Here is a 22,347-nt window from a genome sequence, read left to right on the forward strand (position 1 = left end):
CTGAAACTCATTCATGGCAGCAGGTGCTCCTTAACCATTTAGTCACCTTGGAATTCCACTGTGTCATGTATACTGCTTGAGTCCCCAGAACAGCACCCCTTTGAAGGAACTCTACTACAGTTCCAGCATCTTCACCAACCTGTGGGCCCTGCCCTTCCTTTTGCTACTCATAGCCACCAAATACCTTTCATTGTTATCAGCATTCCTTGCAAACTGAAGCTCCTTTTGTGCTTTTAGCCTTTTTGAATCTTGCTTTCTGCAGGTATTAATGCCTCAGTGGTCTGGTTCCTTGGTGATTCCTCCCATCTTGTATTTCCTATTCATGCCCTTAACTCTTGGCAGTCAAAAGCTCTCTATGCATATTAGAAAATAATATGCAGAGGTTGTTCCTCATTAGAATTGTACTTCTATTATCTTATTGGTGAGAAGTTCCTCTCCTGGGTTCCCTTTGATCTGACAGCAGCTGTCCACGGGATCCCACCGTGCACTTTTCTAAGCTTGTTTAAACTGGCGATTCCATAAATCCAGAAAATGAGTCAGACTAAATCTTCTGGATCTGCACTGGCATAGGCCTATTCAGTAGGATGGTCTTCACAGGGCAGTGGCATACTGCCACCTAGTGGGCAATATATGAAAAGGACATCAAGTATAAGATCAGGAACACAAATGAGGAAATTGCAAAAGTTAACTTGAAATTTTGATGTTCAGTTGCTAGCTCAATCTTCCCCAGCTGATGGCCTCCAGAGTACTGGAAATTCTCCTATGGTCTGAAACTGGCAACAGAATATCCCAGTTGGAGTTATAGAGGTTAACACAGCAGTCGTTCAAAAACCATTAGGGATCTTTGCTTTAAGAAAGGGTGTTAAATTTTTTGACTAGTTGGAGCACTGCAACATAGTTAACCTACTGGATAAATTTCCCTCTCCAGATAAGAAACCAAGCCAAATAAATACTAAATTGTAAATGATGTATCTGCGATCTGACCTAAGATGGGGCAGGGATTATAGTGAAGGATTTGGACCATCCCAGAGAAAGTGCCCCTTAATCACAGGGGGGAAAAAACATAGTCCCCAGAATTTATGGGGACTGGAGAGGCATCAGTAATGTCAGCGACTCAGGAACTCCTATTCTGTTGCTGACATATCGCTAGAAAGGTAATGCTGCTCTGTGTGTTTGGTCCATTCCTACCCTAAGCCCATTCCATTTCGGGATGCAAACGTGGGGGGCCAAACCTGTACGGATGGTCTAAACACAAAGAAAGCTTTTAGCGATGGGAGCCTTTTTCTCACCCACTCCCCAGAAGGCAGCCTGGTTAGATGGGCGCACCAACGAGTCACATTTATTGTTTGGTTGTCATAAAAACATTAGTTGAAATAAAAACACGAATCACTCAGCCATTATATTAAGACGGTCCCAGGACAAGAACAAGATCGCCACGTACGTACAGTATCTCCTGACCACTCACCCCACACCAAAGTCCTGCTGTCCCTGATGAGAAGCTCTTCTTAGTCAGCCTATGCATGTCCCACTTCCCGCCACTCAGGGATTTTTTTTTTTAAAAAAAAGATCACATGCAGACACACAAAACAGAAGAGAAGGGGAGGATACCAATTCTCTCTCTACTGGCACAGGAATGTTCTCTGAGGAACCATTCCGTATTTGCAGTAGTATCTAACCTCTCTTTGGGGGGGAGAGGGGGCTGGCAGAGAGCAGAACCTCCTGCTCCCTTAGCATCATGAAGGACCCACCAAGGACCCACTTTGGGAAAACCCCACTTGTGGGAAACAGTGCACAAGCACGCCTGGGCTTGGAAAGAGGAGGTAAGCCTGTTCCCTGTTTTGCACGGGACATGCTTGTAATCCGATCGGTGAGAGAGCCAGACGTATGAGAGAGCCTGCCTTGTACACTCACCAGTCATAAGGCACCCCGAGGAAGCTTGATTGAAATATGTTTGAGCTTGTGGAAGATAATCAACCAGGAACAAGGGCTTAAAAACTGGAGAGAGGGTTTTCCAGCTTCGCTTCCCACCATCTTCTGTCAACACATCCACAGGGTGCCAGGGTTGGAAAAGAGGCCCCAAACACCCTTGGAAGGAAACATGCATAATGCTTAACCACCTTCCTTGTCCCACATGAAGCAGCAATGTTATAAGCTGCCTTTCCCCACTACCTTACACCAAGGAGGCAAAGGGATCTTGGAAGTGCTCACCTGCCACATGAACTCTTATGACATGCATTCTGGTGCCCATGTGAGTCCTCCAAGAAAAAATTATATTCCCTCTTCCTCTTTCTTACCCTGCTCTGGCCACCCAGGAAGCTGGCTAGCTAGCCCACCACCAAGCAGGAATCTCCACTTCCAGCATGGCAAAGGGACACCCTGGACCACCGTGCATGAAGACAGTACAGGCAGGTCCTTCTTTTACTTTAAACAGTTATACCCCAATTCAGAGATGACGTCTTTGGACAGTCAAGGTGGCACTTTCACTGATGTCATCAGATTGGCAAATAATCTCATCACCCCCACTCGGAAGTTGAGGAAGAAAACCAACAGCGGTCAAACGTGATCAGCTCTGAAAGGGGAGGAGGGAGAGGCTTAAGCTGCATAAAAATACGGCCTTCCTTCACTCTGTGGACAGAGGCTTAGCATGAGCCCTAATGCCAAGGGGCTCTCAACTGCCCACTTCTGGTGGCCAAAGAGGCAGCATTCAGTGATGCCTCAGAAAAAAAGGCACTCTGGCAGCAAAGCCGCTCTTCTGTACGCAGAGCTCAAGACTGATGGACACACATACGCAGCAAGCCAAAAAGAAGCCTCCGGGCCGATGCAGGAGCCAGCGCTGGGGCTGGGAACGGCCGGACTCGCTTCTCGCAGCACAGCGACACGGCTGCCTGGCGCTATTAATCTCCGCAAAAGGGGAAAGGCGCAGCAACCTGGGAACTGCAGGGAGCATCGCCCCACATGGCTTGCAGGGGAGCCTCAAGTGGTGGGGGAGGAAGAAGGGAGTCCCCCCCCCCGGAACACAGTGTGTTTCTCCACCAAACGCCCCCCCCGCCTCCACGGCCAGAGCGAATAAGATCACTACGCAGAAGTGGCCGCACAAAACTGTTTTTCAAGATGGCCGAGCCTGGTTCCCAAGGGCTGACGGTGTTGCTTTCTTTCAAGGAGGAGACGTGGCAGAGAAGGGGAGGAAGAGGAGTACAGACGCAGGCAGAGGTGATCAGCTGAATTGAGGTCCCAAGGGCATCCCTCGCCTTGGTTGTTTCAGAGCCTGGAGCAAGAGGCACGGGCTGGCAACGTTGCAAAACAAGCCCTCTCCTTTAAGCATAGTCTATCTGAATAGGGCTGCAGGTGCCTTCGTTCTTATGGTCTTGGCTGGGCCCGTTGGTCTTCCCTTCGCTTGTGCCGTTCTCGCTCCCATTGTCCCAGGATTTGGAAGAGGCAATATAGTCTTTCACCGCAATTTCCATGTTCCTTGCCTTCAGCGCTGCCGTATGCAGTTTATCCAAGAAGTCAGGCATGCCTGTGATGGGGGCAAGGAGGAGGACAGGTGGGTGGAGAGGAGAGCACTCCAGGTGTCTGAAGGAATCCAACACCGACACATGGTCAGTGAAACTGACCCACCCTCAAGCACTAAGCAGTCAGAATCAGTGGGGCTCCCAGTGGGCTGCAATCTCACAGGGGGCTTAGGATCTCACCTATGCCTTAACGTATCCTTGTCTTCTCCCTCTGGGGTTTAGGTTGAAGAGCCCTCCCACCCACTTCAGTTGCTACTTGGCCAAACAGAATGCAGGATCCCTGCTCCCCCCAAAACATGGCCACTTTGGCAGATCAAACCCTGAGCTACCCTCAGGACTGAAACTTTCTAGAGATCTGAACAGGAATCCCACCAAAATTCTAGGGACTTTGTTCTGCTAGGGAGAACCAGAACTTGAAGTGGTGCCCTCCAGGAGACAGCGGACAGAAAGGCCTGGCGTGCTATGGTCCATGGGGTCACGAAGAGTCGGACACGACTTAACGACCGAACAACAAATGCATTAATAACCAATTTTGAATGAGCTCAAAAGGCAACAAAGTACAGGATCTTCTCCAAATTCTTTTAGCAAAGGGGAAAGGTCCTCAACTACCAAACCTGATGGGGAGCAACGAAGCCCCCCTTCATACAAAATCAAGCTCTTTTCATGTGGGGTCCAAGGATAATCTTCTGTCCGTCCATCCATCCATCCATCCCATTTCTATACTGCCTCCCCATTAAAAGAAATCTTGAAGCAGTCCACATTTACTGAAAGCTGTTAAGAGGTCCAGGAGAATCAAGAGGATTGCACCCTCCCTCTCCCAACAAAGACTGCCAAGCAGGGTGACCAAGGCTGTCTCAGTACCAAAACAAGCCCTAAACCCCAATTCAGATGGAACTAGAAAGCCCATTTCAAGATCAGCTGCCACATTCTTGAGAATGCGGTGTAATCAGTACATACATTTGATGGTATGTTGGCTACTGAGCTATAATTATTTAGGTCTTCTAAATCCAACAATATTATTTTCCATCTGAATCGGGGTTTAGGGCTGGTTTTGGTACTGGGACAGCCTTGGTCACCTGTGGTTTCGCTACAGGCTCCTTTAGAGAGCCCGGGACTATTCCTTCATGGAGGAATTTGTAGCTTCCTGCACCCTTCTTAGCCAGGTAACAAGTTATGGGGCACAAAGGGCACGCAAATCTGTCAACGAGAACACCTTATTCACATCAACAGGCCTCCAAAACTGAAACGTATTTTTTTAAATCACCGAGTTCTGAAATCTGAGAACACCAGATGTTTTATGCCACAACAACCAACTCACAGTTCTCATTCTACCACTTGGTAGCCTGTTCTCTAAGCTGAAGAACCAGAATCCCAAAACTCACCACTGGAAACCATCCAGCTGACACAATATCGAGGAAACACAGTTTGTGGGTTGTCACTGTATGTTAGCAGGTAGTCAAAACCATTCTGAAAGGAGAAACAATATGAACTGACTCCTCCTCCTTGTAACAAGGAGACCCCTCTGTATCTGGCACGTTCAGTTAACTTACCCAATTTAACCCTTTACTACATAAAATGAAATTAGTGTAAAATAATAAATTATAAAAGCAAAGAAAAGTGCCAATTGCTATGATAACAAGGAAAGAATCATGAAAAACTTCTCTGATGCCAATCTTAAAGGCTCAGGGAAATTTATACGAGGGATGGCAACTTTGCCATAAGTCAATCACAAGCAATGAAAGGCTTCAGAGGTGTCTGGCAGCAACTTTATTTCCAAATGGGCTTTAAAGTTGTCCCAGAGAGTATGCCCTTCAGTAGTAAAGATGTGATGTAACTGGGGGCATGAATAAATGTGAAGGAAGTAATGACACTGGAGATTTAAACTGCAGCTGTTCAAGAGGCGAGTTCCCATGTCGGCTTGTACAGTATAGCTGATAGTCAAACATGTTCTTGTTCCTTTTCCTAAAGCTGCCTTTAGGAGCTTCACCCCATACCATGGACTTCCGGGGGAGGTATGGCTTTGGAAGAGCCGATGACCATGGTAAAGAGCAAGGAACCAATGAGCAGACTGGTTCCTTGGAACCTCTCCAGATAAGGAGAGGACAGGAGATCGCCCACATGTGCTCTGGATGGCTGTTCCTCGTGAGGAGACTGCAGCACAGTGGGTTTGAGTGCCAGGAGATGACGGGACTAGCCATCTTGCTGGCAACTGTGGCACAGACTTTTATAGGATACTTTCCTCACTTTCTAATCACAAAATTGCCCATTAACTATTTTTATTATTTGTTTGTTTGTTTGTTTATTATTCAAATTTTGTTACCGCCCTTCTCCCCCAAGAGGGACTCTGGGCGGTTTACAATAAAATTCATACCACAACAATAAAAATTAAAATCCGATAAAATAAACAAATTACCAATATAAAGTACAATGTAAATAAATATAAAATCCAAATGGCTCTAAGATGCCAATCTGGTGGGAGGAGCTCTAAGGAGCAAGCCACCCCCAAGACTGGCTACCCACCTTCCCGCCCCAAGTGAGATGGCAGAGCCAAGTCTTCAGGGCCTTCTTGAAGGTCAGGACCAACGGAGCCTGCCTATTATTTTCAGAAATTGCTCATTGAGCTATTAGAGACCTTCGGAACAACAAGTTTTGAAAATGCTGGGTGAGCCTGCCTTCAATCCTGAATGAAAATTTTAATGGTAAGCTTAAGATATTAAAGAATCTGAAATAAACAGCAAAAAGCCAAATAAAATTTTGATCTTAGAAAGTTATAAATGGATTAAGGGTCCAGATAAAATTGGAATATTGAAACTTTTACAATAAAATTATGGAATTAATAATAAAGAACAACAGCTTCATGTGGGAAATAGATTCTGCTTTGGTTTTTAAAAGACATCACAATGATAACCAATTTCATGATTTCAAACACTGGACACTAGAGGGGGCTAAAGTTTTTAGGTCGAGGAAAGATTTACAAGCCTGTAAAATGTTGCAAAACATTTTAACAATAAAAAAACTGAAGGAGACTTTTGAAGAATGGAATCAGAAAATAGTAGTCATAATATCAACGACGTCAGTAATGATGTCTGCTTCTATGACTAGACTATGTCCAAAAGATGTTATTGAAGAAATGACAGATGTAGAACAAATTTTATCTGACAAGATAGAGATGGTATTGAAAGTGGATTTACAATTGATAGGCCAAGAGAATGACTTAGAAAAGGATGTTTCGCTGGATCTGCAAAAGAAACTGGCTGAAGTTTTAAAATTTAAAAGGGAAATGCAAATGACAAACCAAGAGAGTGACCCAGATCATTTTTTCCTATTGGATTTACAAAAGAGGCTTGTTAAAGCCTTGAAGAACTGTGGGCAGTGGGACAAAGAAAAAAATCAAAATCCTATGACAATATTTGAATGAACTAAAAAGTAAGACTGTTATGTTAGAAGTAGAAGGAAGGAATATAAAGTTGGTTTATTTGAGTGAAGTCAAAACAAGGTATGTTGTTACTTCGGGAAGACTTTATGGGCTTTCTGCTGACTCCAGGACTGAAAAGATGATGTTTTATGGATTTGTTTATAGATAAGAGATGGGATATGGGATGAACAAGTAAATGTTTGTAACCTTTGAGGGGGTGATGAGTCACTAAATTTGTTTATCCTTGTGATGAAAATTGGAAGTAACTTCTTGATATATTTCTTTTCTTTGTATTATACTTTTACTTTTCTTTCTCTTTTCTTTTTTCTTGCACTTTTTATTCCTTTCTATACTCTTTTCTTTAAGTTTAGTTTCTATTAGATTTTACTATTATAATTAAAATTCTTAACTCTCTCTCTGTTGCAATATCTAGCACAGTGTTTCTTCAAGTGTGGTCCAAGGACCTCTGGGGGTCCCCCAAGACCCACCCAGGGGTCTGCAAAATCAGAATTATTTACCATTGAACATATTTGCAAAAATTTAAAACAATGCTCCTCTTCTCATTATTATTTTTTAGTTGTTAAAGTGTTTTTCATGAAAATATTTATGTTAATATCTAATGGGTTTAATATTGTTATTTTTATATGATTCAATAAGTATTCTACAAATGTGTCAATTTTAATTTTTAATAAGATAAATACCAATAAATATCACCCATACAAACAAAAGAGAGAGAGAGAGAGAGAGAGAGAGAGAGCACATTCCCAAAAAAGTTCAACGTAATTTTTATAACTAAAGAAAACCTAAAAATACAAAGGAATCTCCTTAGAATATCCTGACTCCACCCATTCTGCATTATCAAATGGTAGTCATGAAATGAAGTAAGATGATCATCGCTGCTACTGATCCAATAGTCAACTTATAAAGTCTGGCAAGAATTATAGAGATGATATATAATGCATGTCAAATGCTGAGGCCTGTAATATAGTAAAACGTGCATAACAAGACAAAGGAACAGGAATCAAACACACATTAACAATGGCTGCTTCAGCCTCTTACATATTCCTGCTCCCTGTAAAGAAAACCTCTTCTAAATTTCAGATTACCTGTGGGGAAAAAAGGGACTCACCTCATCAAATGTTTTGTGAGGATGGATAACCATCTGCGATTCATAGGTTCGGACACGGACAAATTCAGGATCTTCTGGGACACTTGGGTGCTCAACCGCTCTGACCAAAAATAAGGAAGAGGACACATATTTTCAACCAATCATCAGTTCAGTTCTAGGGCTGCAGACTTTGTGCAATTGTAGAGTACAGAAGATGACTTTGACAGAGATAGGCGAGAACTGTTGCGTAGGCAAAGGGGGCTAAAGCATTTTTTAAGTCCAGAAGGAGATAATGTTTGGAAGCAGCTCAGGCAGATGCCTCCCTAATTCACTGGGGTGTAAGGAGGAGGAGGCCCAACACAATCAGTCCTGCAAGATTCTGTTCTTATAGCTAATCTCAGTCTAAGTAGTTTTAGCCTCCCTGTGGAGTTTCCTGGTCTGGTTTGCCTTGCAGGGTTGACATCCATCTTGCAAGCCTGATCATGCTGGACCTCCTCATCTTTCTTATACACCAGTGAATCAGGGAAGGATCTTCCTGAGCTGCTTCAGAATGTTATCTCATGGTTCCGGACTTAAAAAATGCCTCAGCCCATTCTGCCTAGGTAATACTTCCTGCACATCTCTGTCAAAGTTATCTTCCATACTCTCTACACCAGGGTTCCATGAGAGGTCATTAGGAATTCCTTGGGAGATCACAATTTATTTAAAAAATTATTTCAAATTCAGGCAATTTCACATTAAAGAGGTAAGTTTCATTCTTTATTTTTAGTTTAAGAACACTGTTAATGCAATAATGTTGTAAGTTCTGGCCTATATTTGAGCCTGAATCTGCAGGGGTTCCCTGAGGCCTGAAGAATATTTCAAGGGTTCCTCCAGGCTCAAAAGTTTGAGGAAGGCTGCTCTACACAATTCAAATTAGCCCTATCCTACAGCTCAAAAGGCTTTCAGTTACAAGACAAAAGAAACAGGTGGAAGACCAGAGTGAAGCCATCAAAAAGTGCTTCAAACGAGGGATCTCAAATTGATAGGCACGTTGAAACAGAGGAAAGAGCACAATTTAAGTTTCCGGAAGAGCTCTTTATCACCTAGAAACAACGTTGACTTATTGCTCCTTCGTTCTTCCAGCATTTGCCCGAGAACCTTTCCAAAAGACTGAGAAACCCAAATCTTAGCAGGCAATTTGGCAGACTGACTTGTCCTTTGCTGCACAGTAAAGGTGCCTCCCGGGCACTTGATCACTTACCGCGACACCAGCACCATCAAATTGTTTTCTTGGTCCACATCATACCGTCGAATGTAAACGTAATCCCGTGAATACATTGGGTACTGGAAAGGGATGGGTGGTGGAGGGAGAAGAAAGAGCACAGTCATCACATTGGATGCCCACAGGGGATGTGCCTTGCAAGGGGCACAAGCCAAAGAAAGGAGTCCTTACCGGAAAGTGAGTTACCCAGTGCACCACCTCTGAGCCCGTGTCATGGTCTCTCTCAATCACCTCCAGTTTGATAACTAGGGAGTCCCATTTCTTCCGATATTCTGTATCCAGCTAGAAGAGAAGACCCCACAAGCTCAGCCAGCTGTCCTAAGCTTCCCGTTTGCTCATGCAATCCAAAACACACGGCAAGGACTACATCAACCATCTTGAGGCCTCCTTGTTTGTTTTCATCTCAGGGAAAAAGTACTGCCAAGAAGGCAGTAAATCCTTCAGGTTCAGTTTTGGAATCTTGGAGAGAAACTTGTCAAGCTTTCTTTTCCCTCAAAGGGGTAAGTGTATGAGAAAATCAGAATTAAGGAAAGGTAGAGAAAAACCCAAAGGTGCCCTTCTATGCTCTTTTAAATCCAGAACCCTTTCTGCAGAAGATGCAGAACAGCTACCTCTGAAGGCATAAAAAAGGAGGTAGGAGAATGAAGAAGGGAATGGAACAGAAGATATTTTGGAAAGCTGGAAGCAAATGTTCTGGGCCAAGGCTGCCTCCCCTTAATGCCAGCAGCTACTGCATGCGTAATTATTGGTACTTGGTCATTGGACTATCAGCTTGACCGAGGAAAGCAAGTGAACCATCTTTTGAAAAAACTATTTCTTTTTAAAGGAAGAAAGAAAAAAGAAATATACATAAAAATTACAAAATACTATTATTAAATGGAAAAGTTTGCAGAGTAATGCAAGATTTAAAAGAAAACACAAACTATTCCACCGGAAGAAGTATCTCACTTTTCAAGTTAATTTGGATATTGATGTGTTCTCCCCTAGTTTGCCATTCCTCATTTCATTAGAGGAATGGCAAACCAGGGGAGAACACATCACAATTGTTATTTCCAGTAAAAAGAATGAAGCATCCTGGTGGCAGTTATCATATATAAAACCAGCTGTGCTTCTGATCGTGTTCTTCTGCCAAAAATGATAACGCGTGTTCAGCCTGGCTGTGAACTGGGAGGGAGGGGGAGGATTCCAAAGATGCAGCTAATTGTTTGGGTAACAGCCAGGAGCCAAGGCCGACCTCTCTGAATACATCTGGAGCGGGCGTGAAAGAGGCTGTTTGCAGGGTGCTGAGAAATTGAAAGGGAGGGCGCATCCCTCAGACTGTAGAGAGTTTTTTAATTAGGAAAACAGACCGAAATACCAGTTGCAGCTTTGCTTTTGAATTGAAGGTATTGTTCTATTTATTGAATGTGTTGTTCTATTTATTGTTCTAATAAATAAGGCTTTTCTGCTTCTATACTAAATAGACCGAAAGCTCTGTTATTGGAACTTGAGCACTGCAGTTCTTACACCAGCTCAGTGCATTTGGTAGGTGTACAAAATTTAGTTATACAGTATTTAATAGAAAAAAATAATCAGTAGAAAAGGAAAGTCAGCATTTAGGACTTGTTTCAAGCCACAGTGAAATTGTGGCTTGAAATAATAATGCAATTTCAATAATTATAAAATAATAAAATTTCAATAATAATGAAATTATTCCATTTTCCAAAATAGTTGAGCTTGCCACCAAATATGGTAAAACCATCCAGCTTGTTAGATTTCCAACCATTTTTGAATATGCATCACCCATTTTAACAGTCATCATGGGAGAAATGTACCAGCAGAATAACATCTTATATTGACTTCGTCTTTGTGTTATTTGCAGTGACTGGATTATTTTGCTATGCTTCTGAGAGGCCCTTCACACTCCCCCCACCCCCCAAAATAAGAACAGGACAAAACAGAATGTAGGATGAATTAAAGATTTAAGCCAGAGACATCCTACTGTCAGTGAGAAACACAGAAGCACTCACCTGCACATTGAAAAATTGTCTCGGAGTCACATCTGTATATGTCCCAAAGACTACAACAGAAAGACAAATGTCACAGCAGCCATTAAAGCAAACACAGGTCTTGGTTAGGCTGCATGTCATAGCTGGGTGACTGAGTGCCTGTGGGCTCCAAAGCACCTGGATGCACCTCTCTTACCAGTCTCTCTGCCTATGCCCCACCTATCTAATTAAGTTTTTAAAGACCATTCTAATTTGAAAAATAAATGGAAAACAGCAAAGCAGAGCATCCTTTTCTCACATAACCTTTATCTACTTATTCATTTTAGTAAGAATAGTCCTGGCTCTCACACAGACTCAGAAAATAAAAATGGTGGGTGGCTAAAGTTCAGTGCTTTGAATGCCTCCTGGCATCTCAAAAAACAATGTTAAACTGAAGAGCAGATGTTAGAATGAACTGGTGGCGGGGGGTGGGGGGGACGCCTCATCAGCTTGCTGTCTGGTAAATGAGTCTTTCATGACCAACCAGGCCTACTGAAGCAGCCACTTTGTTAATACAATCACAACATGCTCTCAGCATGCTTCTTGGTCCAAAAGACTGCCAATTCCTGCTGCAGACAGTATGATTTGGCCAAAAACAAGGGGTATGAGGTAGTTTGAATAGAAACATTAGAAAGCTAATATAAAAGGAAAAAGAAGGGGAAGTTAACATTTGGAAGACAGAGAAAGGAGGATACAGATTGGCTTAGGAGCAGGAACAGAGGCTAATAAATCATGGCAAATTTTACTCTGCTGTTTCCAGCAAACAGGTAGGTGATATTGGATATGGCAACTTAAATGTCAAGTTAAGAAGGCACATTTTTCTCCCCGCCCGAAACAACTGCTGTGCCATTTTCCACTTGTTCAGTGCGGCAAAATTCTTTGAAAAAGAGCCAAACTTGTGAGCCATCCAGAGTCTTGAGAAGTGGGCATCTTACAAACATTGCAAACTAATTTTTTAAAAAGGCAGCTCCTCCTCCTTTTATTTCTCTCCTTAGCCAAACTGCAATACGAGAGAGGTGAGATTCTACCTTTGACTCTGCAGGAGTGCTCAAGGAGAGGGTAGCCAGGACAAAGGAAGACTTGACTGGAAGGCTGAGCTGATCTTTGTGGGCCTGCACACAGCCTACTTTATCCCTCCCCATAACTGATCATTTTTCCAAGAGTGGGTAGGGCCCTTCAGCATTATGAATACCTGTTATCTCTTTCTTATGCAGGAGTTGGGCTGCTTAACTGCAGGTTCTTTTCTTTCAATAGGAAATATACACAGCTCGGAAGGCAGTGAGGCCAAGGCTGCCAAGAGGAGACCAGCAGAAAATGTAGCACCCGAATGTTGCTAGGAGGGGCCCTGGAAGATTGCCAGTACCTGTGCCAGCCTGAGTGTCAGCATATGATAATTTGGCACATATCAAGGAAAAGGCTTTTGTTTGGCAGGTGGAGAGAACCTCCTACATTGTCTTCTGCAACAGGAACGGAAGACTTATTCCAAACTGCTTCTGTGACACTGCTTTTGGGATAACTTTTTTTCTGCTACTCCTTCATTTGTAATACCCATTTGGTTATTCTGAAGACTTACCTACTGACGGTAATCAGTTTTTGTGGCTTTTGTTACTTAAGTAATCTTCAGTCTGCTCTAACTCTGAAAGTGGGCTGCAACCTATTAACATTAAGTGGGCCGTTTAGGACGCTCCTGGATTCTCAGGAGACAGCAGTGGCGAGGCATTTTTGTTTACAACTCCCACAGTCCCTGCACCCTGACCAGGAGGGTCAGGGCTCGTGAGAGAGGCTCCGTACTTCTGGAGGGCATCGGGATGCCTTCTCATGGCTCTGCTAGGCTCACTACATTGGGGAGCAACTACAGATAGTCCTCAGGTTATGTCCATTCATTCAGCGACTGTTCAAAATTACAGTGTCGCTGGATGAATGGTAGTTATGACTGGTCCTCAAAGTTCTGGCCATGATTTGGGCATTTGGCAACCGTCCCACATTTACAACCGTTGCAGCATTCCATGGTCACGTTCTCCTGCCCTGTGCAAACTGCCCCTGCCTCAACTCCCCCTGCACCGATTCCCTCCCCCTTCTGGCTGCCCTGCACTCTGCCGCCTCCCCCGCCACTGCCGCCCTGAGCTGATTTTTGCTGTCTTCTTCCTCCTGCTGCAGGCCTGGGATCCAGGGGCTGGGCGAGGGTGCAGCCCAGGAAGCGTGTAGCAGGCGTGGCCAGGCGGTGGAGCTTCACCCACCGAAGGAAGTCACTGGGCCCGGCTGGGGAGGAGGCAGCGGGACGTTGCTGGCAGAGTCCAGGCGGCAGTGCAGGGGGAGGAACCTCACCTTCCACTGCCGGTGCGAGGAGTGATGGCCCGCAGACCATGGAGAGTGCAGCGGGACAGGCCAGCAAGGCACGGTGCGCTCCGTCACCAGGCGAGGCAGGAGAGGCGGCAGCGGCTCTCCAGGCAAAGATGGCAACTGTGTGGGAGATGCTGTTTGGGGTGGCGGCGGAACTGCAGGAAGCAGAGGGACGAGGCCGTCCCAGAGGCACAGCGCACACTCTGCCACTTGCATTGGAAGCTGCTGGCCCTTTGGGAGGTCTGGCAGGAGGAAGGCTGGGCCAAGCGAGCAGAGGGCCTGCAGGCAGGGTCTCTTGGCACCAGGCCCACCTCCACCCCTCGCTGAAGCCCGGTTCTCCAGGAGCACTTCCAGCCCGGCAAGCTCCCTTGGGCAGACGAGGCTCTGCTGCTGTGCCTTGCTCGCCAGGCGCATCCCTTGGCTGTGCCCTTGCCCGGCACCTGGATCCTGGGCCAGCAGCGGGAGGAAGAAGACAGCAAAAAGGTCAGCCAAGGATGGCAGGGGTGGGCGGCAGAGTACAGGGTGGCCGAAAGGGCCAAGATAGGCAGGTAGGGGGAGTTGAAGCAGAGGCAGTTCGCGCAGGGCAGGAGAAGCGTCAGGTCCTCACCTAACGACCACAACGGGGACTGCCAGAGCTGCCGTCCTTAAGCGGCACAGTCACGTGATGTTTTGCTTAACAATCACTTTGCTTAGCGAGGGAAATTCCGGTCCCAATTAGGGTCCTAACCTGAAGACCACCTGTACAAACAGTTTGGAACTTGTCAGTGATATAAAATGGGCCTACTTGGATACTGAGAGGCAATGGAAAATGTTAGACCTAACTTAGAAATCCCTGAATCTGGATTCTTTAAAGATCTCCTCTGCCCATAAGTTGGTGCAAGCTTTTCTCCCAGGGCAGATCCTGTATGTTATTATCTTGACTCATATAGTTGGAAGGGGTTAGCAAGTCATCCAGCCCAACTCTGCCATGCACATGTAAGATCTGTGTACCAAGAGAATATGAGTGAATATGAAAGGGGGCACTACCTCGATACTGGTACACATGTGTCTCGCCAACTGGGCGCCTCCATAGTTTGAAGTGCTTCTTGTCAACCACCATTTCCCAACTCTGCTCTTCAGGATCAGATGCAACACTTTTGTAAGCGCTTTGCTCCTGCTCCTGCATCTGGTTTTCTGCCTCATCGCTCTGGAAGAACCTAGAGATTTCTTGCATGTGTTTCATTTCTTCCACAGACCTTGGGAGAACAAAAAAAGACGTACCAGACTCAGCATACTCTCATCTATTACATCTAACAATACATTATATTACTTTATTACGTCTACTCTATTACATCTACCTGCCCCATCAGATCCAGCAGGAGATCTGATGGGGCAGGTAGATGTAATAGAGTAGGTCCCATCCGCGAAAGGGTTCCATCTGACGGGACCTGGGAGACGAGACTTTTCTGCTGTCGCCCCACCCTCTGGAGCATCTTCCCTCCCGAGGTGAGGTTAGCCCCCATCCTTATGGCCTTCTGTAAAGCTCTCAAAAGTGTTTCTTTCAGCAAGCCTGGGGATCCCCTGGCAATAGGGAGCCTGCACGCTGGTTGTACTGCATGTAAACATCTTCCCTCTCATGGTCTTGTTTTATCTATCTTTATTGTTTTAAGGGGGTTACAAACTGTTTTAATTCTTGGTTTTATTGTACAATGCCCAGAGTCACTCTGGGTGAGATGGGCAGCCATATACATTTGACAAACAAACAAACGAATAAAATCTAAAATGAACCTATCAGCTAGTTGGGCTATAACGATATCTGCTTTCCAAAGACTTGGTAGCAAATGGCGACATCAAACCAGGGCAGAGATGGTTGTGAAATAGGAGCCTTATTCCTAAAACTGCACAAAATTGGTAAAATTGCCAGACTACCCTAACTATGAAATACTTCCAGGCAAGGATATTCTTGTAAGCGAAAACCCAAAGTGCGTATGGACTAATACCTTTTTGCGTTTCACTAGAATCTCTCCTGGAAGGAAAAAGAAGACAACCAGCAGCCAGGTGGATGGATTCAGTTACGGTCACGACAGGGGTACCAATGGAAGAGCTGACGGACCAGGGTGGGGACAGATCCTCCCGAAGAAAATCTATCTTTGTGGTGGCTCAGAGTAGGCACTGACTTGATGGCACGGAATCAGAATCAGCCCTTGCCCCTGCCACCCTAAGGAAGTGGACAACTCTGTTCCCATACATACATCATCTGCTATGCCCAACAAGGCCACCATCTTTTCAAAGGCTTTCAAAACTACCTCAGGTTGCGTGTCCTCTTTTAAATCTTTACACGTGCAGAAAGAGACATAAGGTTTTCCCTCCTACAACAGCACCAGTACGAAAGGTCAGAAGCTGGGGATGGGTGGTGCCCCAAACCTCCAAACAGTATAGCTCATTAGGTAATACGCAGCAAACAACTGGGAGAGCTATTATCCGTATTCACAACAACTCCTTGCCCTGTGAAGTCTGCGGGCAATTCCTCCACTTTGGATTCTGGCCAGGTATACCTTTCCAAGTCTGATCCTAGAAACCTGGGTTTCCTTGAAAAAAATTGGGTTGCTCTGAATTCTAAACCTTGAGAGGTTTTTGTCCCACCATGCCACCACTGAGAAAACCTTTCATATATACTTCTTCAAGCTTGCCAAAAATAAAATGTAGTCTATTTAGGGTAATAATTGGCCCAGAAATCCTGCCCTAGTTATTGGCATTTTTTTTAATGAATCACCTCTGGTAAAATTTTGAATACTACATTCCAAGCATCTGGGGCCACCGAAAGGATGCTTTTATCTCCTAGCAAACAGACTGAACCAAGGATACTTACAATCCAACTGCTGTGGCCAGAAGATCTGAAACAAATAATCAAATACAAATGCAAGGCGTGGCTAAACAGCTTCCTGAGCGTCCCAGCTAAGAAAAATAATGTGATGTTAAGTTTGAAGATTTTTCTAGTGAGGGAAAAATGCCTGGGGTCTAACTTGCAGAGGGAAGTTCATCATTTTTGGTAGCCTGGGAAAAATTGTAGAAGCTCAGTCTGTCTTATGACAGAGCCTCAAAAGTGTTCCCACAAGCTGTGTTTAAGATTAAAGGTACATTTTGCATTTAGAATTTATACAGAAGTGGACTTGTAACATCTAAGACACAGTTACTTCATAACACTGTAAATTTATCTATTTTACCATTTACTGAGGACATAGTATCTTAGGAGATCTATTCATATGTATCACTTGGGCATATGTGTGTTAAAGAAATACTGCAGTGTTCCCCCCCAAGCTAAAAATGTTCTAGGGAAGTGGAGTTAACTGTCCTCCTAAAGCCATCTCCATGGACTTGTTTGGTAACATTTAACATATATTTGGCTAGGGAACAGGAAACTATTTTAAAAATGCTGTCCTTAGAAAAGACTCCCTTGAGTCTAGCTTGACTGCTATTGGCTTCTTGAACCATGCTCACAGAGTTTTCTTGACAGCAATACGCAAGCCGTTTGCCAGTGCTTTTTTTTACATGATTTTTAAAAAGTTTTTCCATCCCTGGGTTTTCTTGGATTTCCTTCCAAGTACTAACCTGGTTTAACCCTGCTTAGCTTTGGAAGAACAAGCTAAGAACAGCTCAGTGCTGCCGCCTAGCAAGGCTTTTACAATTTTTTTTGTATTTACTGCCAAATTAAGATGGCAGCTCTATTTGCACTTGTTTATGGCACAGATCAGGCCGTGCCTCTGCTACTCCTGATCCAACAAGTTAATTACAGCCCCTGGATTGTTCATTTGTATTCAGGCAGCAGAAATTCAAGTTGCACTGTATTCAGGTTGGTAAATCACAAATGGCAGGGGGCAAACTAGAAAAAGGGTAATTTGGTATACCTACAATATATTCTATGTTTGTTCCCAGTATAAGAGGATGACAGTAATTCTGTTTCTCCATAGCTTAACTCTGCAAACTCGTATTCTTCCAGCTCAGCAAACAAACAGATGTCGGCTGAAGAGTGACGTCCCGTCTGGGTAAACTAATTCTCATCCTTTTAAAGGGTTCAGATTAAGCTGCAAACATCTAGCATCTTTTTCATCCTACTCACTCCCTGACTGGGTTTGCACAATACGCCAGCCTAGGTTAAAACGGAGTTGGCTGGTTTGTGATTCAGTGTGTTTTGGGACTGCCACCATTTTCTTAGCAGGCTGTCATTTCATGCCATGTTGTGTGACCACATGAACTGTGCTCTGCTAATCTTGAGTTAGAGTTTAGCATATTGTGTGAGTCCAGTCATATTCTAGCTAGCCGTGAGAGTTCGGCTACTAACTCCAACATACATGACAGAGGTTCGGTGGAAAGCCAGATGTTTGAAATATGTCAAATGTATACATGACTAAAGAGGGTTAAATGAAGGCAATAGGTAAATTAGTCAAATCTTCTAGTGATGCTCCAAGAGCTGCTTTTAAGACAACCGCCACATTAAACCTGGTCAATGGCACTTGTCATGAACACACGCCTCTCATTCTCTTCAACTGGGCTTGCGCAAGAAATATCTCTATGTTGACTTTAATTTGCACTGAAGTCAAAGCTGAAGGAAAACAACTCATTCCAAAATGTGTTTACCCTTCATACATTAGACATACCCTTCTTTCCAATGAGTGGCCCAGGTTTGCAAAGGATAGAAACTCAGACTTGAAATTTTTAGAAGCTGCTTGGAACATACAGGGAGTCTAAAAGAAAAGTCACATGCACATACTACACTTGCTGCAGGAGCTGGGCAGTATACTGCTCCTGACTTACTTTATTTTCACAGAAAACATGTTAAGGTGGCTTAGGTGGAGATACAGGGGCTTGCCCAATGTCAGAGAGAACATCAGGGTGAACTGGGAGCCCTCTACCAAATCTCTTTCATCATAGTTCAATGTTAATCACCACAGAGACCTTCACAAAAGTACAAACTAGGATCCAGGTGATTACAGGCAAGTGCTTGGGTAACAGCACCCTGGATTGCACAAAGCATTCAACATTTGCGCAAGATTCAGAACACCCAGAGACCTGAGGTCAACAACACGCAAACAGCAAAAAAGTCAGTTGCAAGTCCTCATCTAATATTGGTTCAGAACAGATTTGCAACACACTGACACATACTATATACGAGTTCCTTTCTATTAAACATTCTGAGGACTCTTAAGCATATGAAGAGTTGCCTTTCCTGAAGTAAAAAAGTTTATTGTGAATTTCATGGCTAGTATATAGTTCTTAACAGTCTGCTTGCATTTTTTTTAATGTTAGAAGCTTCACTAAATAGGCGTTCCAAGAATTTCTGATGACATCCTTTCTTTCTTCCCTTCCTTTTCACATCCTCTGAATCCTGTTTTAATAAACCCCACTGTCAATGCTTTAAATCAATAGTTTGAGCCACACTGTCCCTTTCCAGAAAGAGAAATGTTTCTTTCTGCACAAATTAGCTGAAACATCTTTAGTTTCGGAAAGTGGCAAAGAAGCTTCTTCTTAAGTTAACAGAGACATATGTTCCCCCCACTCCCAGCAAAAGAGTGAATTTCCACTAAACGCAGCAGCAGACAGACAATTTCAAAAAGTCATTTAAAGAAGGCCAATGGAAATGAGGGCTAAGTAAGCCTCCCAAGGAATTAATTTCAAAGCCTAGGAAACATCATTTTTAATACTGTATTCACAAAGACACCAAGCACTGGAAGGTATTTCCCCGGGCAGCTTTACCCGGAAAATGAGGCCTTTCAGATTCTTTGGTCCAAGCTGTTTAGGGCTAGAAAGATAGCCAGAGGAATACTGGGAGCCATTGTTGGCAGCCTACTGTTTAACAATGAACTCACACATTCCCAGGAACTGGCCCCAGCTCTAATGGACTAGGTTCCTGCAGCTTTCGTGAGCTGTGCTCACTTCATGACACACCTGGCCCCTCCTGGCTTTTAAATCTTGCAAGTACATGGTCTGCTAAAGTTAGGGAATCTGGCATGTGCCAGATGTTTAGCACTGCAGATTTCATTAGTGACCAATGGAAAGTTAATCTGGAATTTATCATACAAAACATGGGGGGACACCAGGCTGCCCCACACTACATAGCAAATCACACATCGACATCCACAGAATCAAGTGCACTCCACACAGATAGGTGAAAAAATTAGATCCCAACTTATCTAGTCCGTGTAATTATTGGAAAACACAAACTAACAAACACTGTATGCTTTGACTAGGGACTACACGTCACGTGTTAGATAACAACCCCCATAATGCCCAACGAAGCACCTATTATTATAATACTGACCAGTAATTAGGGGAACTGCAGAGCACTACTTTGGAAAATTCCACCTGTGCGTATTTCTACTTATTCCCCACACTGCTGCCCCTGCTTTCTTAAACAGTCTTAAGCCTGCCTGTGAAAGCTCACTTTTAAAAAGTCAATTAACAGTGAATTAAGAGATAAATGAACAGTGCAGTAGAACAGCAGCCTAAAACTCCTCAGATGCTAGTCAGGAAGGTCATAGGATGGAGGACAAGAGCTGGTGGGTGCCCACTCTCACTCCTTCCCCCCCACTCTGGCCTAAAGAACAGGTGCTGACTTCTCTCTCTTTTTAGAAAGAACTCAGGTGGCTGGGGGCAAAGGGGACAAAGGGAAACCAGGCTCACGTCACCTGTTGGATGTACAGGAGTTGCTAGAAAATCTCTTCACGTCAAGTGACAACCCTGCCCTAGCCCCTGAGGAATTAAAGGAAACCGGGTCACAACGTGCTCCGCTACCAACACAGAAGGAGCCCTTTCCACCTGCAAGGGCCCCTGAGCCTTAGGAGAAACCAAGAAGACCAACCTTTTCAGCTCTTCTTCTTTGATCCTCTCCTCCTCCCACAGGAACACGCCCGTGAGGGCTGCCATCAGCTTGCAGGCATTGGCATGATGACCCTGGAATCGGTGCCACAAGGAAGAGAAGAGATTCTTGCGCGCCCTCTCAGAGTAAATATTGCTGTATAGCTGCGCAATCTGCTGAGCACGCCTGATTCTCTGGCTTGTCACATAACTGCACTGATTGGCCAGCAGGGAGAGGAAGCTCCTCTGCCCCGGGTCTTGCCTTGAGCCTTTCCGCAGCCAGGTGAGCAGCCACCGGTATTTGCCCTTCAAGAGCTCATCGTTCCACCACAAGCACCGTTTCCCTTCATAGCCGATGAAGCGGGCCGAGTTAGCGTAAAAGGAATAAATGCTGGAGGGAGGCCTCCACTGAAGCGGATGGAACATTCCTGCCACGCCTCACGTCAATGCCCTGGACAGAAAACAAAACCACAACGGAGAATTACTCACAGAAAATGCCAGCAGCCTTTTAGAACTCCGCGTTTAGGATCCTACCCTCCTGATTGGACATATGGCCTCATAATTAAAGGTACCTTCATTTTGTGTTTTGGGGAGACAGCACGTGGGCAAGGCAGCTACTATCTACCAGAGGCTCAGAGACCAAATATAAGTCGCAGAAATTCATTATAAAACACCTTTGCTTTGTTCAGCCTATTTTTTTTAAACAAAAAGTTAACTCCCTCCCTATCTATGCTATGTTTTAGTAAATATTCCAGACAGAAAGCACAGTTAAAGAATTATTATTCTGCTACGCTCTTGCCTTAGTGTTATTTGTTCTAAAATAATTTATTTCAAGCTCTTCCGTAGAACAGAACCAAATACACTGAATGCAGATGTATCAGTAACAGCTTATGTAAGAAGGGTCGACAGGCCATATATTACTTGAAAATATTTTCCCCCCATCTGATCCAAAAGTCAAAGTATAAAATGGAATGACTGACTACATTAATATCCTGCATCTCTCGTGCAGGGATAAAATATCTGGACTCATACATCCCACTATAAACTATGGTTTATAAATCACTACAATACATAGGCATCATAAGGTACGGTAAATCAAAAGCAAGCTGAAGGTCCAATGCATAGCGTCAAACTGCATGAAATCACTGTAACAAATGCACCGATGAACAGGGATGGCTGGAGGTAGAAAGAAATTAAGCTTCTATGGAATTTAAACTCATGTCTAGCATTTAAAAACAGTGTATCCAAAGAAAGGTGTTTTCCCCAACACAGGGGAATCGCTCATAAGGACAAGCGAGAATGCATCCAGCCACATCCCGTTCTTCTGACAAGCAGAACCTACTGCCTCACTATTCAATGTCTCCAGCACGGAGACCTTCTCTCTTAGAGAAGCAGGAGTCAAAAACAAGAAGCGTGCTTCCCCTACCACCATTCTCAGCATCCTATGACAGGTCTCAATCACCTGTCACATAATCAGTATTAGCAACAGGATCAGCTTGCTTCACAGCAACCTAGCAATGACCCCAGTGCAGGAACATATAACACATCCCTGTACAGTAATCCAACCAAAAAGGGGAAGAGCGCAGCGGTCTTCAGTTGCAGAAGTAGAGATTTCTGCAGCAGCTGCCAAGTAAGATTCTCACCCAAAGTTTCTTCCAGCCCTCAACAGCATCAAGTAACACAGAAATAGTTAGTTGTACTGCTGCTGATCATGAACACGTGCTCATTAGATTGCCTACTCCACCCAGAGATTAACATGTAGCCCAGAATGGAGTTTGTGCAAAAGAAGGGAAAGGTCCCACAGGTCTGGCTATATCTGCTGGACCAAAGCTTCTGCTAGCTTTTGAGGC

At 44.3% G+C, this 22,347-nt stretch overlaps 1 protein-coding gene across 1 annotated transcript; it reads right to left on the bottom strand.

Moving 5' to 3' along the window:
* Positions 1–1,309: 1,309 nt before the first annotated feature.
* Positions 1,310–21,163, bottom strand: STARD7 (StAR related lipid transfer domain containing 7). The gene is made up of 8 exons (XM_063311200.1): positions 20,502–21,163; positions 14,693–14,901; positions 11,309–11,358; positions 9,471–9,581; positions 9,279–9,361; positions 8,057–8,156; positions 4,895–4,979; positions 1,310–3,517 (listed from the first exon to the last, which is right to left on the bottom strand). Exons 1-8 carry the CDS (start codon positions 20,921–20,923, stop codon positions 3,315–3,317), a joined length of 1,263 nt encoding a protein of 420 aa, XP_063167270.1. The 5' UTR covers positions 20,924–21,163; the 3' UTR covers positions 1,310–3,314.
* Positions 21,164–22,347: the final 1,184 nt, after the last annotated feature.

This window comes from Candoia aspera, chromosome 9 (assembly GCF_035149785.1).
Source record: "Candoia aspera isolate rCanAsp1 chromosome 9, rCanAsp1.hap2, whole genome shotgun sequence".
Lineage (NCBI taxonomy): Eukaryota > Metazoa > Chordata > Lepidosauria > Squamata > Boidae > Candoia > Candoia aspera.